At 43.5% G+C, this 17,500-nt stretch overlaps 2 protein-coding genes across 6 annotated transcripts in view; one reads left to right on the top strand and one right to left on the bottom strand.

The window, feature by feature from the left end:
* kiaa0825 (KIAA0825 ortholog) overlaps window positions 1-2,679 on the bottom strand; it is a 44,905-nt gene extending 42,226 nt beyond the window's left edge. Inside the window, 2 exon segments of the mRNA XM_042070888.1 lie at window positions 1,990-2,054; window positions 2,562-2,679. The gene's annotated coding sequence lies outside the window, so the exon portion shown is untranslated.
* Window positions 2,680-2,873: 194 nt separating this feature from the next.
* Window positions 2,874-17,500, top strand: part of slf1 (SMC5-SMC6 complex localization factor 1) — a 30,618-nt gene continuing 15,991 nt past the window's right edge. For 3 of the 5 annotated variants that reach the window (XM_042070834.1, XM_042070836.1, XM_042070838.1), the window contains exons 1-15: window positions 2,874-3,000; window positions 4,570-4,711; window positions 5,800-5,878; window positions 6,183-6,352; window positions 6,599-6,654; window positions 6,786-6,936; window positions 7,134-7,319; window positions 7,936-8,007; window positions 8,539-8,685; window positions 9,090-9,256; window positions 11,389-11,523; window positions 11,838-11,982; window positions 13,734-13,902; window positions 14,046-14,191; window positions 14,759-14,880. In XM_042070834.1, coding sequence (XP_041926768.1) covers window positions 4,601-4,711; window positions 5,800-5,878; window positions 6,183-6,352; window positions 6,599-6,654; window positions 6,786-6,936; window positions 7,134-7,319; window positions 7,936-8,007; window positions 8,539-8,685; window positions 9,090-9,256; window positions 11,389-11,523; window positions 11,838-11,982; window positions 13,734-13,902; window positions 14,046-14,191; window positions 14,759-14,880 — 1,856 coding nt within the window. In that variant the 5' untranslated portion in view covers window positions 2,874-3,000; window positions 4,570-4,600. Of the gene's footprint in view, window positions 3,001-3,093; window positions 3,681-4,569; window positions 4,712-5,799; window positions 5,879-6,182; window positions 6,353-6,598; window positions 6,655-6,785; window positions 6,937-7,133; window positions 7,320-7,935; window positions 8,008-8,538; window positions 8,686-9,089; window positions 9,257-11,388; window positions 11,524-11,837; window positions 11,983-13,733; window positions 13,903-14,045; window positions 14,192-14,758; window positions 14,881-17,500 lie in introns of those variants that run through there. The other 2 variants (XM_042070837.1, XM_042070835.1) reach the window with 2 other exon arrangements.

Genomic DNA, 17,500 nt, shown 5'->3' on the forward strand with positions numbered 1-17,500 from the left:
GTCCAGCTGGACAAATATTATTTCCTTCACTTGACAGACTCCGCAGTTAAGCTTGTACTTTATTATTTCCTCTGTATTCTAAGCCCACCACCCCCTAACCACCATATCCCCCCCCACCCTTCCTCCACTTTCAGTGCACTGTCTGATGATGTGCGTCTGCGTGTGTGTGAGTGTGTGTGTGTGTGTGTGTGTGTGTGTGTGTGTGTGTGCATGGTGCGACTTCTGGAAGTGTGTCTGGGTTTTTCAATCATAGGATTAGACTCTACAGAGTGTAATTACACAGGAACTAGGGCTGTGTGTGTACTTTGTGGGAGTATGTGTGTGTGTGTGTATGTGCAGTGTGTGTGTGTGTGTGCGTGCGTGCGTGTGTGTACAGTGTGTGTGCATGCCAGTCTGTCTGCTCGTCAGTCCCCGTGTATCACGTCTGTGTGTGTGTGTGTGTGTGTGTGTGTGTGTGTGTGTGTGTGTGTGTGCAAGCGTGCGTTCGTGTTTATGTTCTCACATATGCACCACAAAGGACGTGCATCAGCGCTTGCATCTGCTTACACTTGAGAGTAGTAGTAGTGTCAGGTTGGTGCCGTCACTTTCTGCGCACGGGGCCTAATTAAGGAGCTGCACTCTCCATCCTTCATTCTCTCCCTCCCTCCCTCCCTCCCTCCATCTCTCTCCCTCCCTCTCTTTATCTATTCTGAACTCTGATGTGCCAGGGCCCTGGTGGTTACAGCGACGCTGCCACACAGGGCTGAACTGGGGCAGACGGAGTCTCAGAACACTTAAGGAATGACTAGCAGCATCCTGCTGTCTGTGCTGTCTCTCCGACACATACTGCCTCCCTGCTTAAGGAGGCTTCTGAAGCACTTAGGAGTTGTCAGGTCAAACACAATCCTCCTCGTAAAACGATACCACAGGTAATTATTTTCCAGACAACAAGGCAGAGGAGAGAGGAGACTCCAGTTCAATATTGAGGCCTAGCCTATTAGGCTACTTCAAAGTCGCCTTTCCTTAGGTTAACTGTCCTACACCATTGTTGTAAGGACATTGAAAATGTTACTGGGGTCAGAAAGTTTTTTTTTTTTTCCTACATGTTTTTTTTCTCTAATTATTTCCTGGACTTCATATATTTCAAATATAAAGTGATGCCATGTAGCATTAGATATGAAATGTCTATGACAAAATACCAGCAGAAGTGAAAAAGCCTAGTGCACATGAACTAATGCAACAGCAAGGCTAAATATGTAATGAGAAAAATATGTATCTGAAAAACATTCATATTCCTTTGCTAGGATTTGTTGGGGTTTCCCCTCGTAATAGTTTTGTGTTCTCTTCCTTCCATTTTTGTTTGTTTGTTTATTTATTTGTTTAATTTGGCTAAATGTATTTTGTATACTGCATTTTGTGATTACACTTAATGCAAAGGACAAGTAAAGTTGTTCTGAATCCCAAACATTTAATTTATTTCAAGTCACTCTGCCCTTGAAAGAAGGTGAAAATTCCATCCTTTGCAGTATTGTTTTTATTTATTTATTTATTTATTTTATTTTATTCTATTTTTTTTTTGGGGGGGGCGGGGTTGGGGGGGCGTTTTTTTTTATATATATATACAAGCTTGACAATAATTATTATAAGGGTTGCAAACTAAGGTACATTATTTTATGTATTTATTTTTTTTTCAACAAAACTGTCAGAGGCACTGTGAACTTCTTACCCCAAACTGAACTGTGCCCCATCAACACAACAAGGCAATTTATATCCAGCAAAAGATATTTTGAAAAATATCTTAATTACATAATGTACATACCACACAATACTTTTGGTTAACTTCAATCTAACATTTAATTGAAAACAACAATTAGGCCTAAGCATTTTAGGCCTATCATAGTATTGAACGGTTTGTTTGTAAAAGATAGGCTACTATAAGCTGTGTCAAAGCAATTGTATGGCACAGTTTTAAAACGTAAATATTCAGAAAACAAACCAATATTAGCCTACCTTAGGCAGAAGATGATCAACAATGTTCTTCGGTTTCAGTGTTCAATCCATCACGGTTAGGGAGCCTGCATCCACAAGCACACCAAATATATAGACTACGTTTAATTTAGAAAGGACAGCTTTAACAAATTCATCGTTTGTCTGTAGTTTTTACGGAATCTCAAATGTAATGAAATGAAAGGTCATGTCATGTCATGTCGTTTAATATCATACATAGGCTAGCGTTACAATCTAAATGCAACAAGTGGCTGTTTTAACGTGATGCCAGGAATGTTAGGCGGCAAACAGTTGCAATACAAATTTGTGAATAATGTCCGAAATGAGACAAAAGGAAAACGCATAACAGTTCTAGCCAACGTAACGCTGCGAAGACGTTGTGTTGAGATCAAAGAATATCGGGGGAAATTGTTTGGCTAATGTTACATTATCTCACTAGCAATAAGGGGGATGTTGGTTGGACAGCTATTTTGCCAGCTAACCCGTTAGCACAGCGCAAAACTTGATAGCTACCAATAATTGTATAGGCATGGGATTAGTCTACGTTTAGAGCAATACATTTCAAAGGCGCTGACCTCTGATGTGCCACCAGAAGGGTTTGTGACATTCGAGATTATGACACTCCTTCATGATGTTGATAATTAGCATCCTGCTACATTGTAACACGCTATTAAAATCCCTTTGCAACGCGTTAGCGTCTCTGACAACCAACCGGAAGCTTCGACTTGAAAACTTCCGTATCATGGAATGTTACAAATGTTTGACGTTGGTAGGTGTAGTACTATTTTAACTAACAACGCTAGACATAAACATCATGTCATAATTAATGTCATATCAACTATAACATCATTGTTTATATTTAGTTCGAGTGATCTGTGATTTATTTCGCGCCAAACTTAGTGGTAAGTGGGGTTTTCTTTTCAAAACATGAACACACGTTCCCCTACAAGCTTGGAACAACCCATGCAAGGAGAGGTTCCTCGTGAATATTCTTCTCAAAGCTGCTCAGCTCAGGTAATGTTTAAAAAAAGTAATGTTTCATAAGTATTGTACATTTTTATCTAACTGATGTTAACATAATAGAGAGTCTTAGAAAATGCACGCTGATGGCTATTAGTGAATCGTGTCGTGGTTGCGCCCAATACCCCGCATATTGGCAATATTTTGGCGCGCTGAAAGATTGAATTTGGGAGCATGCATGATCAAGTGGACATCAGCTCCGCATCCAGATTCCAGAAACGGTCGATTTTATAGTTTGCCCCGTTTAAGGTTCACCTTTGAGAGCGTAATCGTGGTGAGATTAGGTACGGTGTTAAGTGAAGTAGAATCGAAAGTGGAACTGTCAGTCACAAATAAGCTTTTTTAGCCTATGTTGCATGTCAAACAGAATGGATTGAGAAATGGTTTGCATGGCACATACATTCTATGAGAACCATGTTACCCAACTATGATGATCATAGACATTTCACCTTCGTTCAGGAGAGAACTCCTGGAGTAGAACCACTGGAGTAAAATTGTCAGATCAGTCATCAGCATTCTTTTGCGTACACCCAAACAATTCCCTAGTGCTATTTTTAACGAGAAAGTTTACATGATGAATTACCCCATTCAGAAGGCTGCCTAATTTGGCATGATGACCAAACTCCTCCTGTTGTCATGAATAAGAGACCTGTGGATGATTTACAGTACATTTGGTAAGAGTTTGTATTCTGTAAACCAGAGAAAGAAACTTACTGAATACATTGCTATCTTAGATTTGTTGCACCACTAGAACTATTAGTTTCCCCTTATGCTGGCCTGGTAAATCCAGACTGGCTTGGTGGAATGGTTTTGCACTCACTTTTTGCCTTTGACCAAATGTAATCAATCCTAGATAGATAGATAGATAGATAGATAGATAGATAGATAGATTATTGATCCCTAGGGGAAATTCAATCCTCATCAAAGACCTGTAAACAATCCAGATTTGAATAACATGTAATTTAGCTAAATTTAAAAATACCATTCAACATAAGTTAAGCATACTGTATATGTTTGACACATAATAATCACTAGTTTAAGTCATTTGCATTAGCTGACTTGACTAGGGGTAAGACAAAAACAGCAGACAATACATGCATTTCTCCTGTGCAAAAGCATTTGCAAGATATTAAAAATAATTGTAATGTTCCTGGTATGATGTGAACAATTGTGACTAGATGAGGGGGCAGTCATGGCCTACTGGTTAGGGCTTCGGGAACCGAAAGGTTGCCGGTTCGATCCCCGACCAGTGGGAACGGCTGATGTGCCCTTTAGCAAGGCACCTAACCCCTCACTGCTCCCCGAGCACCGCTGTAGCAAGGCAGCTCACTGCTTCGGGTTAGTGTGTGCTTCACCTCACTGTGTGTTCACTGTGTGCTCTGTATGTTCACTAATTCACGGATGGGCTAGAAAGCTGATTTACATTTACATTTACATGATGTGGAAATTGAACTAGTAAATTCCAAATTGAGAAATGTACCAAAGTAACTGAGAAAATCTCTTTTGCTGGATACTTATGTCCCTGATAGGTAACAAGTTTTTATGTGTTTGTTTGAAATGTAGGCATGTCTGCTGTTGATGTCCCTGTGCAGCAATGTCCAGCAGAAAGCGTATATTTCAGATATCAGGAATCAAAGATGCCCAAAGTAAAGGACAGCTGCTCCGTGCTATAAAGCAGCTGGATGGGACATACATTGGAGGTCCGGTGAGTGCTAGGCTATGTGCACATCCAAACTAAAACAGGGCCATGCCAAGTGGCCGTTCAGTGTGTGAGTAGTTGCAGTGTGTGAGTAGGTGCAGTGTGTGAGTAGGTAGAGTGTATGTGTGTCGGTACAGTGTGTGAGGAGGTACAGTCTATGAATAGGTACAGTGTGTGTCAGTAGGTACAGTGTGTGAGAAGGTTCAGTGTGTGAGTAGGTGCAGTCTATGAATAAGTACAGTGTGTGTGAGTAGGTACAGTGGCCATGCCAAGTGGCCGTTCAGTGTGTGAGTAGGTGCAGTGCAGTTTTTTTTTTTTTTTGGTGCTACGATTTGATGTCATACTAACAATACATACAACACAGGAAAAACATCTCCTAGTCATTTGACAGGCAGAGTCCTTTTTTGTTTCATATTAACCAAGAAATAATGTTATTTCTTGGTTAATATGATATTAATATTAATATTTAAATAAAATTATCAGGAAGGTGATCAAATAACAAAACAGACCTGTGCATTACAATTTAAATTCATCACAGACACAAGATAAGATAGAGACAAGATAAGGAGTAAAAGATTTAGCAAGCTGAACTCACTCAGAGAGACTATAGGCCTACATACTATAGCAGTGAGCTCTTGAAAGTTTAAAAGGACCCGTGGCTGGGTCTATCCATTGACTACAGAAATGATTTTCCAGACTAATTAATATGATTATTTCCCCACGAGATTCATCCTTTCACAGATATAAAAATAGCATGTGGCGGCTTCATTGAAGGCGCTGCTGTACACCTGTGTCGCAGTTCATTCAGAGAAAGATGAAGAGTCAGTGATTAGCCCTGAGAAATGGCCCTAATTGGTTTCAAATTCCGAGATGTATTTTTGACTCCATCATTTCGTCCTTGCCCTCAATTGCATCCAAATATAGTCGCAGACTTTTCTATGCAATAATTGAAGTCCCTGCAGTCTTAGTGACACCGCAAAGATCTTGACCCTTTTTTTAATTTCTATGTTGGCTGCAGAGCAGTTGGAGACCTATGGGACTTGGCCTATTGCATTATCACTGGTGAAATGATGGTTATGCTTCTTCTGTTGTAGATTTACAGGGAAAGTATCACCCATCTGATAGTCTCCCAGGCTGTGCCCAGTGAAAAGTTCCTAGCAGCATGTGCTGGAGGTCAGTGACTGTTTTTGTGTTGTGTGTGTGTGTTTTAAATCTGTGATATTACTATTAGTGTAACAATAACAACGACAATAATAATAATAATAATAATTATTATTATTATTATTATTATTATTATTATTATTATTATTATTGAAACAGAATGTTAAATGGACAGTTTTTGAATATTCATGAAATAATGCTTTGCCCAGATGTTAAAATGATGCTAAAATGTTTTTCTCATGCTTGTTCCTTAAAGTTTGGAAAAACTCTTGCTGTATGGGAACGAGAGAATATTAATTGATTCTGGTTCTCTTAGGGAAGTGGATTGTCACACCAGAATACCTGCTGGACAGCGTGAAGCTGAATGAATGGCTACCTGAGGTCCCTTATGAGGTGAACCTCTCGGTCCAAAGCCCTGGCCTCACCAACCCCGTGAAGGCATGGAGAGAGAAGGTGGCCAGAGGACTGGTGTCTGGGGCCTTCCAGGTCAAGTGTCTTATGTGTCTCAAACAGCTGACACAAATACGGTTTTATAAATGAACTGTCAGTTGATTCTATTAGTATTTATATTTATTGCTGTGTTAACATGTCCTTATCACACTGTACCTTGTTTACCTTGATTGTTTACCTTTTTTGTAAGTCACTTTGGATACAAGCGTCAGCTAAATGACTGAGTGTAAATGTAAAGGCTGTTTTTAATTTTGATTACTGACTTCAAAATGACATGTGCAGGACTGGGTGGTGCTGTTGAATGTGGTTGATTTCAAGCGGAGGGACATTATCAGCAGGTGAATCAGGCCTTCTTTGAAGAGGCTTGCACTTTTTACACATACCTGTATCCTACCACAAAATATGCTACAGATAGTAATATAACGTGTTGACACTTTGAGTAAGCGAGCGACTGATGTTCTCCTTTCAGGATCCTTAACGCAGGCAGGGCTGTTGTGTACCTTGAGAAGCCCGCCTCAGTGCACATTACTCATGTGATAAACAGACATGTAGTGGAGGACACTCCTGACCTGGATGTTCCCTGTACATCTATGCGCCAGCTTGCTCTGCATTTATTCGGGGTCAGACATCTATTTCTGAAGCATCAAACAATGCTGCCCAATAATATTAATAATAATAATAATAATAATAATAATAATAATAATAATAATAATATACCCTTAATCTTGTATAGTTTGGTAGTGGACAACAAGTTTTCTTCAAACATATTGAGATCCATGTGTGCATCCTTTCACTGGTACTGTATGGTGTCATTCAGAAATCATTTGCTGGATTGAAATGGCCTGTCAATCAACCATGCAATCCCAGTGATGGGGACGCCGAAGACATAGATACCTCGTCTGAGAATGTGTTGGAGGAGGCCGAGAGGCTGGACTGCTCACTTGATGTAGGAGTGCTCTCAGGCCTGGAGAATACTCTGGAGGACTACATATTCAATGTGGAGGTGAGAAGAATTCTGTATTTATATTTACTTATCAGCAACTGCCACTACCATCAATGTTGATAGATGGATAGATAGATACTTTATTGATCCCTAAGGGGTAATGAATGATACATTACCGTATTCACTGAAGATAAATGTATCTTTTTTATGAGAATGGGAATTGATGATGGATTTTGATTTATACCACTTTTTGGGAAAAAAGAGTTTAAACCGTGTTGTACAGTGTAAAGGGCCATTCACACCAGGAGCAGTTGCTGCAACGATAACAGCAAAAACAACAGTTTTAAGTGGTTGGTCTATATGGTTAATATGAATGACAATGCCCGCACCGCATACTATAATGATAATGACACGAAGAACGATATCAGGGATCTCTTTCAGAGCGACTTTATGATACAAAGGTGACACAAAGGTGACGGCCAATCAGAAACCATAAAATTTTTCATTCATCAACATGAGGAAAGACTTATTCCTTATTGTTGGTTGTTGTGGACGCTCATATTGTTAGAGTTACAATGTCTGTATAGTTCTTGTGTCTGATGTGATTGGCCTTTAATGCAGTGCTTTTCTGTTTCCAGTACATCGGTTCATGACACTTTTTCCCATTTCCTCTTAGAAATTGAAGCAGAAGAGAAAGCTGCTTTACCCAGAGTTCCAGAGCTTCTACTTGTCTTGTCCTACCACTCAGGTACTTCATGCAGATCGGTATTAGCACACCCTCAACACAATGGTTAGCAGGCCAGCAGTATAAGCACACATTTTTTCCCAGATAGTTCAGGTCATTCAATTTCCCCTCCTGTCATTTAAGCAGTGCTGTAGGGTGATTCGTTTGTCGAGGAAGAGTCATATCCGGGTCAGCTGACGTGAACAGGATGATGTGATTGGTGACTCTGATTGGCAGACCCATTTAAAAAGGCCCCTGCTGTCTGTTCGCTTGTGATTCTCTCCCAAAGAGCCATTTGGAGGGAAAGGTGTTTTATCCTTTCTTCCTCTCCCATTCCCCCTTTCTGGAAAGTTCTCGGTAATCAGAGATGAAACCAGGAGGTGACTGACAGTTCCCCATGTTGACCCCCAGAAAGGCAATTCCACACGCGTCTGGTCGTCTCTCTCTCTCTCTCGCTCTCTCTCTTTCTTTCTTTCTTTCTTTCTTTCTTTCTCTCTCCCTCTCTCTCTCACGTCCCTTCCTCGGGCCCTGTGTTATTGTTGTTGTTCTCCGCAGCGGGCCCCAGCGGAGCTGAGGAACGTCCAGAGCCTACTGGACTGCGGCTTCTTCCCGCAGGCGCTGGAGGAGCTCCAGGCTTCGCTGCACCCCGGGGTGCTTCCTCCAGCCCAGCTCGTGCTCACGCTCATGCAGCACGCCCTGGACGTGAGTCCACAACACTGTACACACTACACACAACACAACACACCGCACACAACACACTACACACATACACACTACACACAACACACCACACCGCACACAACACATTTTGTGTTGATTCAATTATTTTTATTTCAGGCTAAATTCATAATAGCCATCACTTACTATGTCCCATTTAGCCATGCACTTAATGTTATAGCAGATGTCATCTATTCTTATGCCAAAATTCCTTCCCACATACATTATAGCTGCTATAAGAAGCCTTTTTTGTTGTATTTCTGTTTTTTTATATAAATTTTGTTTTTCATTCTATTCTTTAGCTTAGAACACTCTAAAGGTTGTACGATTGATATAAACTCTTTGTCTTGTCCGTGCTGTGTGCTGTATCGACCTAATTTCTCACCTAGGGCGCTGCAAAGCCATATACACTCAGCATGTTCCGCACAACCCTCCATAACATCCTGTGCATCAACTCTCTCTGGGGCTCGGCTTCCTATGTGAAGTACTTCCAGCAAATTCTGCAGTGTCCGAGGTGCAAGGCAGGCGTGTGGTCCCTCCTCAGTACGTCCTTCAGGTGAGAGGCTGGAGAGGTGGAAACACCAGACCAGAGACGGGTCATTTCATATCTCTTAGAAAGCTTGTGCAGGTCTGGACAGCTCGAATAGTATGGAATTATGAAACCTGGAAAAGTATAGGAATTTGGGTGAAAGTGTTTTTTATTTTATTTTTAAATCAGGAAGTTTTACTAATAGTAATACACATCAACATCACATCGACAGCTGAACAAAAATACACACTTATTTAATGAAACTAGAAAAGAGCATCCTTAACATTGTTAAAGAGAAAAAAAACATCAGTTTGGAGAAGGTCTGGAAAAAGTTAACACAGCAGCTTTACTACCCTGCTGAGTGGTCAGTAAAGTAGCGGGTATTGCTGCTATGGTAACGTGATACGTAGCTGACAAGGGTAATGTGTTGCTTAAAGAGCACATGTTCAGATTCAGAAAAAGCCATTCATTACAATTGCCTTCTTACAAATGTTAAGGGCTATTTTTCTTCCTGTAGGGTCATGTCCTGCATGTATGTGATTGTTGTCCTGCATGTACTGTATGTGATTGTTGTCCTGCTTGTCAGAGCTAGTGAGCGGAGCGCGAGGGAGCAGAGCGGATAGAATTTTGTTGGAGCACGGAGCGCTTTTTAATTCGGAGACCGGAGCCGTCGCTCTGTTCCGCTCAGGCGCCGCTCACACCACGAGTCTGATGCATGCCCAAATCCACCTAGAACTCACGTCATCATAATGTAACTAAGATCATTACATTTCAAAATGAAGACACGCATTTGTTGCTGAAGCTAGGTGCAGAGACCGCGGTCAGTGCCTAGCATTCAGAAACAGGAGCAGGGACACAGGCCTTGAGATGTGCACACTCTAGGCAAATCAAACGCACACACACACTACACATACAGGGGTGGACGCAGCCCCCCACACAAAAAGGATCACACACGAGGAAGACCTAAAAGGGTAACACGCTACACTAAAACACAGACATTAAAACTGTAAATAAAGACATTAACACACACAAACAACCCCCAGAGTTCTCCCCCGTATCCCAGAATGCATTGTCCCAGAGTCCGTAGCACTAGTCCAGCTTGCCGAAGTTACAGTAAGTTCGTTGGGGATGAAGTCGCTAAATATTTTAGAAAGGAAACTGAAAGTCATAGGGCTTACAAGCGTACTATTCCTACAAAACAACTAGATACAAACAATGTAGAGCTAGAACAACTAGCCTATGTCGTGACACTGTTCCAGTGAGATTTATTTTGGAATTTAAGAAGACAAATTTCGCGGAAACATGAGTGTGCTGCGGAGAGCAAAGGAAAACGTGAGCAATTTGAATGGCCTATGCTTTAAGTAAGGCTGAATTAAAAATTGGACGCGAAACCTGTATTATTTAGGCAATTAATCGCACTGATCTCTTTAGTTTGAGGCTTATGTGTATGTTGCCAAGCTTGTTCGTTGTTGCACTGTCGGTGTTGCATTAGGCTATCTTTTACAATACATGTTCTATGAGTGACATTGCCGTTTCTCTTAGTTCTTTGGAATTTAAGTTTTGTAAGGTGACAATTCGGCGTGTAGATTATTTCTCCCTCTTTTAAATTGGAGCGAGCGTGGAGCGATTTCACTGGAGCGGGAGGATTTTGAAGTGGAGAGGGGAGCGAAATTGAGCGGAGCGGCCTGACGTGAATTTGAGCGGAGGAGCGGCTGAGTGAACAGCCACCTGAGCGAGGAGCGGGATATTCACACAGCTCAGCTCCGCTCACTAGCTCTGCTGCATGTATGTGATTGTTGTCCTGCTTGTATGTGATTGTTGTCCTGCATGTATTGTGATTGTTGTCCTGCTTGTATGTGATTGTTGTCCTGCATGTATGTGATTGTTGTTCACAGTGAATGCACTTTACAGCCCAAGACAAATTTCCCCTTGAGGGACAATAACGTTTATCTTACAAGATTGAAAATCACTGTATTACCTGTATATCCTTATACTGTATATGCAATGTGATAAATATGTACCGGTAATGTGAAGAAGAGGCTTTTTAAACTGTCCCAGATGTCCCAGATCATCCCAGTGCTGACATATGCTGTTGTTTGAAGTCGTTTGAGTTCAGGTGTGCTGTTTCGCTCGAGGGCTCTCTTTTTTTTTTTTGTCAGGGTGTGCATGTCCGGTGCCGCTACCTGTCACTCACTACCAAGCCCCGCCCGCTCGGAGCTCATCAGCTTCCACTGCGACCTGCAGGAATTCATCCTCAGGCTGTTCCAGCTGGAGCTGCACGCTGTGAATTCTGGGTAAGCGCTGCGGGGGTGTCCCCAGCTCCCGCCGAGCGCACTGCTGTCCACTTCCTCTTCGTCTGCTTTTACTCTGTATGCAGTTTTCATGGTGGCTGGTGATGTTGTTGTTGTTTTGATGTTTTCATATTTTGTGTCACAAACAAAACCATAAGGTGTGAAAATAGCCTCAAATCTGTTCAAAATTCATGCTTCAAATGTCAAGGTCACGGCTCCGTTTGCCTTGGGAGGAGTGCATATCACACTACTGTACATACAAACACATTTTTTTCCTGTCTGACGGCCCGTCCGTATACCCCCCCCTTCACGCCTAGCCTGACGACAACCATGCCGTGGTCCACGCTACTGGGCAACGTCTTCTGGACGGTGTGGGAGAGGTCGACTCTGAGCTCTAAGGCCGTGCAGCAGCTGGCCGAGCTGCTGGTGGAAGCATATCAGTGGGCCCAGTCCTGCACTGAGGTGGGTGTGTGTACACTCAACGCAGTGGTCACTGCATGCACAAGGTGTGACGTCACTGAGAGCCAATTAAGTTCAGTCTGCACATTGGCAGTGTATTATAAGCAGGGTTCTAAATTAACATCCGCCAACCCGCCAAATGCGGGTTAAAATTCATTTTGGCGGGTGTTAATAAAAACGTACTAGCCAGTTTGGCCGGTGATGCATGAGGCATGACATGCATGATACATAAGGCTCTGTTTTCGGTCATATATCCCCCGGCAGTACTTCCTACATTTCCCATGACCACTGTGCCGTAATGCCACGTCGGCTGCACGCAGTTTGCAGTGAAACCAGTGCGAGAGACCATGGAAACGAACGGAGCGTCTTCCAGAAAACACAAGGAATTAGAAGAACGAACGGAGCCAGAGCAGGGAGCATAGACTGAAAGAGGAGGGAGTTAGCCAGTAAAGTAAAGGAAAAAGTACATAACACAAATGCATAATGCATTACGAAATATTAAGGCAATTAACGCATTGTGTTTACCTGTTTCCTTTGTGGAGGGCTAATGACATGTAACGGATGCCGCAAAACCTGAAGCAGCAAGATTGTTTATTTTATTGTCTATGGAGTTAGCTGAAGATGGAACGTGAGGAGCTTGTAGGTGAAAATTTTCAGTTTTAAAAAGGTAGCCTGATCAGTTATCACCACCACCACACGCATCACGCACTGTGCGTAGGGCACCAAGAGACAGAGGAGGGACCAACATTTAGCCAGTAAATAGTAGCTGTACTGCAAACTGTTTTTCACTCTTGTTAGAGAAAGTATACAATGTCAACATGCACCAACAGCATGTTACATAAAGATGATACTTTTTGGGTCCTCTCTATAAAGATCCAACTTGAACATAGGCCCTACTCCTTTTAATTGAGAACGTGTCTGAGTGTGCAGGAGAGGGAGAGAAAACGAGTGGCAGGTTCTAGCTGGCTTGTCATTGTTGATGATAACTTAATAAAAAGGAGATATCAATTAAGATTAAACTAAATGCGGCAGTGGTTGGGACAGACTTATGGGGGCGAGAATAGGAATGAAGCAGGGGATGAGGATATCAACAGAGAAATGGATAGATAGAGATCCCAAACATGAAGTGAAGTGCACTTTCTGTGTATATTTTGTGGTATGTATTCATGCCAACAATGTTAATACAATGACCAAATGCATTCAGTGACACTCATCTCATAAACTCATAATTCTCTTATTTTCACCGGAAAAAAAATGGCTAATAGTAATTCTGATTGGCTAGTAACTTTAGAAAGTTACCAGCCACATTGGCTGGTGATCAAAAAAGTTAATTTAGAACTCTGATTATAAGCAGCCTAGCCTACACCAGGCACGTAACTGAGGCACTCTGTTTGCGGGACTTCCACTACGATCAATGGAACTGGACATCAAATGGACATGATGGTGGCGTGTACATTAGACTAAATTAGACCAGTCCTCTAAAACTATTTTGAGTGCTCCAATTGCAGACCCATTGTAGCCCTGCTGTTAATGTTGTAAAAAGTATGAAAGGAAGAGTATGTGTGTATGTGTTTATGATGTATGAGGAACTATCTAGGATGTTTATTTGTATGAGTAACTACACCTGAGGAAAAAAAAGCATTTTCTGTGCCTGTTGCATGGAGAGTAACTAGTGCACGTGATTGAGACGTCTTGAGACGTCTCCAGGTCAGCGGCCCAGTGTTGCAGCTCTGCTCTGTGTCCTGTGGCCGCAGGTGGACGCTGTGCAGGGGCAGAGGCTGCTGTTGCGTCTGCAGGAGCTGCTGGAGGTGGTGGGGGAGTTCTGGTGTCAGGCCCACAGCACGCTCAACCGGCCGCTGGTGGACAAGGGTCTGCAGGAGCTGGGCGAGCACATTGCTATCCTCTGCTTGGGACAGGGGACAGGTGCGGTACTGGTCAAAATGTTGATGTGGGCAGCAGGACTTAAAATTCTCAGGCACTGTTCCTGAATAAAGGCATGAACTTGTCAAACAGTTCTTGTCAAATCTGGATTAGGTTTGCTGTGAACTATTTAGTTGTTGTTGCAGATGTGGCACCAGACTTCCTGTTGGAGCTCATTCCCAGCATGCTCTGCTCTCAGCTCCGCTTGGTCACGGCCGACGCCCTCTACCGCTTCGTCTGCCGCAGGAACGGCATCGCCACGGGAACGGAGGCTCTCTCTCTCAGGAAAATTGTAAGTCCCAGGTGACACCATTGCATTTTGGTTCCTCTTTTGTATAATATACAGTATGTATATATATTTATATATACTGTGTGTGTGTGCATGTGTGTTTGTTTGTTTGTGTGTGTTTGTGTTTGTGTGTGCGTGTTTGTATGTGTATACTGTGTATATATATATATATATATATATATATATATATATATATATATATATATATATATATATATAGTGATACATTGCATCAGTCAGTCAAGTGTAGCTTACCAGTAGCCAGGTGTCAGCCTGAATTGGCTTTGACCCAGAGAACCCCATCACCTGACACACCTGGCGCTGAAGGAAATGGGTGAACTCTTTTGTTTGGTCAAGAAGTCAAGAAACGCCTGGCGTAACTCAGAGAACCTAAAGGATACTGAAAGTATTGATTGGTTGTCTTCCCAATAAAGAGGTCTCTTACACAGAGGTAATAGACAAGCAACCCCTTGTTTGTCTCTTTCTCTGTCTACCCCCCCCCTCCTCCTCCTCCTCCTTTTATCACTCCCTTTTTTTCACTGTCTTTCTTTTTTTCTCCCTGCTTGTCAGGTGTCCACCTATTTGAAGGCCCTGGGGAGTTTGTGTGCGCGTCGGCCTGCTCCTGACCCTTCGCCACGGCTGGGAGCTGAACCCACCCTCGCCAGCTGTGCCAGCCAGAAGCCAAGCGCAGGGTGGGCAGACACACACACACACACACACACACACATACAAACATACACACAGACACGTTCACACACTCACAGTTGCCGTGCTGTGGAGGGAGAAAGTGACCCGGGAGGCCTGCTGCCTGTCTGACTGGGCCCCCGCCAGGGTCGATCAATAAGAGAGGGGGAGAGAGGGAGAGATAAAGAGATGGAAGGAGATGTAGGGAGAGAGGGATGAGGGGAGGGGTGAGAGGAGAGGGTCAGTAGCTCATGTGTGTGTGTCTTTGGGAGGAAACAGCAGGCAACCCGACAGGCGAGGCTCTGAGGGACATCCAACACTGGGCCATCCATGCGCTTCACTGACAGGTCTGCCAGTTGTGCTGAAATGTTTTCATTGACAACAAGTGAACCATGGCATGATCTGTTGCAGAAGTGTTGGGCCGCTGTTCGTCGATAGATGGGGGTGGGGCTGGACTTTACGCACCTCTCTTTCAGAGCGAACTAAGTCATTGGCTGAAGCGTTAGTGCCCTTATCAGGGACACATTGCTTTCAAATGGATTCTAATGAGGAGAACACTTCGCTCCCAGTTGTTGTCACGCTGGCACTAAGTGCCTTGATGGCTCGCTGACGGCAATGAGATCTCTAGCTAATATGGTGCTTAAGTCGCCGTCGGAATTCAGTCATTGTGTCATTAGACTTTACTCTAGCTCTTTACTCCACATCGACTCACAGAACAGTGACTGTAAATCTACTCTTTGTCAATACCATTTTTGTAAGCAGTCAACTCGGTCGAATAGAGCCACGGTGGCCTTCGTTATGTGTGGACAGACACGCACCCGTGTGCTGTGGGCCAGGCCAGAAGTGAAGCCCTAATTCTGAATGATAATCAGCGTTATGTTAGGGGTGTGTGTTTTTCTCCGACTCGTATGGTGTGAAGGGAAGCCTGTGCTTCAGATTGCATACACAAGCCCAATCAGTAGCGAAAGTGGTGGAGAGTCTCCTGCTAAAGCCTCCTTCCTCTGAAGTACGCCGGGACGAGTTCACAGGAAGCTTCCTCTGCCTCCTCGGTGCTGTCACTCCCATCTAGGTGGGCTGGAACATGCTTTTCAGCGCTAATGCGAAGTGTAGCGCGTGTTTGTTTTAACGCGTTTGCGTCGCGTGTGTAATGCACTACAAAGGCGAGCGCTGCCTTGCTTCTGAGGAGGCCAATTACCAAGAAGGGGGATGTCTCTCTCTCTCTCTCTATTTCTCTCTCTCTCTCTCTCTCTCTCTCTCTCTCTCTCTCTCTCTCTCTCTCTTTTTTTTTTCTCTCTCTCTCTCTCTCTCTCTCTCTCTCTCTCTCTCTCTCTCTCTCTCTCTCTCTCTCCCCCTCGGTGTCTGTTCCGTTGTCTCCTCCTTCGCGGGCGCGCTCATCCCTCAGGCTGTCAGAGCCCAGCTGACAGCCGCTAGCTATTAGCATGCCAGGCCGTACAAGCAGCCCTGTTCAATTATTTATTTATGTGTAAGCCATCCCATTGCTCTTGCTGGCAATGCAGCAGGATGATGACAGAGCCTGTGTTGGTGTTTTGGGCATCTTTCTTTTCGCACTTTTAAAAGGTGAACTCTTGACTTTACACTCCAGTTATTAGCCGGCTATTGGTTAATATTGCACAAAGCATAGTGTGGCCAGGCCATCGATTGTTCTGCATTCAATATGACTTTGTTCATGCCTCCTTTTCATATGTTGTTGCCTGGAAAAGCACTGTATCTTACAAGAACTGACTTTACGAGGAATCACAGCTTATTATGATAAACTGCAGTAGCTTGTTATTGTTGCTCTCTGCTATCTGCTCATTGAGAAATAAACTAAACGTGAATTTGTTGTCAGAGGCTTCCACCAGAATTTTGTCAAGAAAAAAAACGTTTTTTTTTGCAGTGTTATTTTTTCCAACACATGCTAGTTTGCGCCACTTAAGTGGCTGCTGCACTAACATGTGAATGTTGTTCTGTGCCAATGTAGTGAAGGGCAGAGTAGACATGCTGCATATTTTAACGGCACTCTTCCAAGTCCCATATGCTGTATCTATACTATGTCAGATGCACATTCGCCCCAGCACTGCAGTACTGCCTCTATCAGCCCTCAGAGCCAGAGAGAGATGAGCGGAGAGAGAGAGAGAGGGAGAGGGAGGTGAGCAGAGAGAGAGAGAGAGAGAGAGGGAGGTGAGCAAAGAGAGAGAGAGAGAGAGAGATGAGCGGAGAGAGAGAGGGGGATGAGCAGAGAGAGATGAACAGAAAAAGAAATATGAACAGAGATAGATGAACAGAGAGAGAGAGAGATGCGCAGAGAAAGAGAGGGAGTTAAGCAGAGTGAGAGATATGAATGAAGAGAGAGAGGGATGAACAGAGAGAGGGAGAGAGTGAAGAGCAGAGGGGTGCAGCAGCATTGCACATCTCCACTTCTCCTCTCCACTTGGATAACAGGGGACCGTGTCTGAGGTCTATTGACTGCAGCAGGAGTCCATCCTGCCCAGCGGTAACATCTGGACTGTGAGGTTGTGCTGTCTTTTTGCATGAGGCTCTCTATCCCTCGCTTCATCCCCATTTTTTATCCATCTCCGTCTCCATCCCTCCATCTCTGTCCTGAATGCTGTCTCCTGCCGGGGGGAG

This window comes from Alosa sapidissima, chromosome 18 (genome assembly GCF_018492685.1).
Source record: "Alosa sapidissima isolate fAloSap1 chromosome 18, fAloSap1.pri, whole genome shotgun sequence".
NCBI lineage: Eukaryota > Metazoa > Chordata > Actinopteri > Clupeiformes > Clupeidae > Alosa > Alosa sapidissima.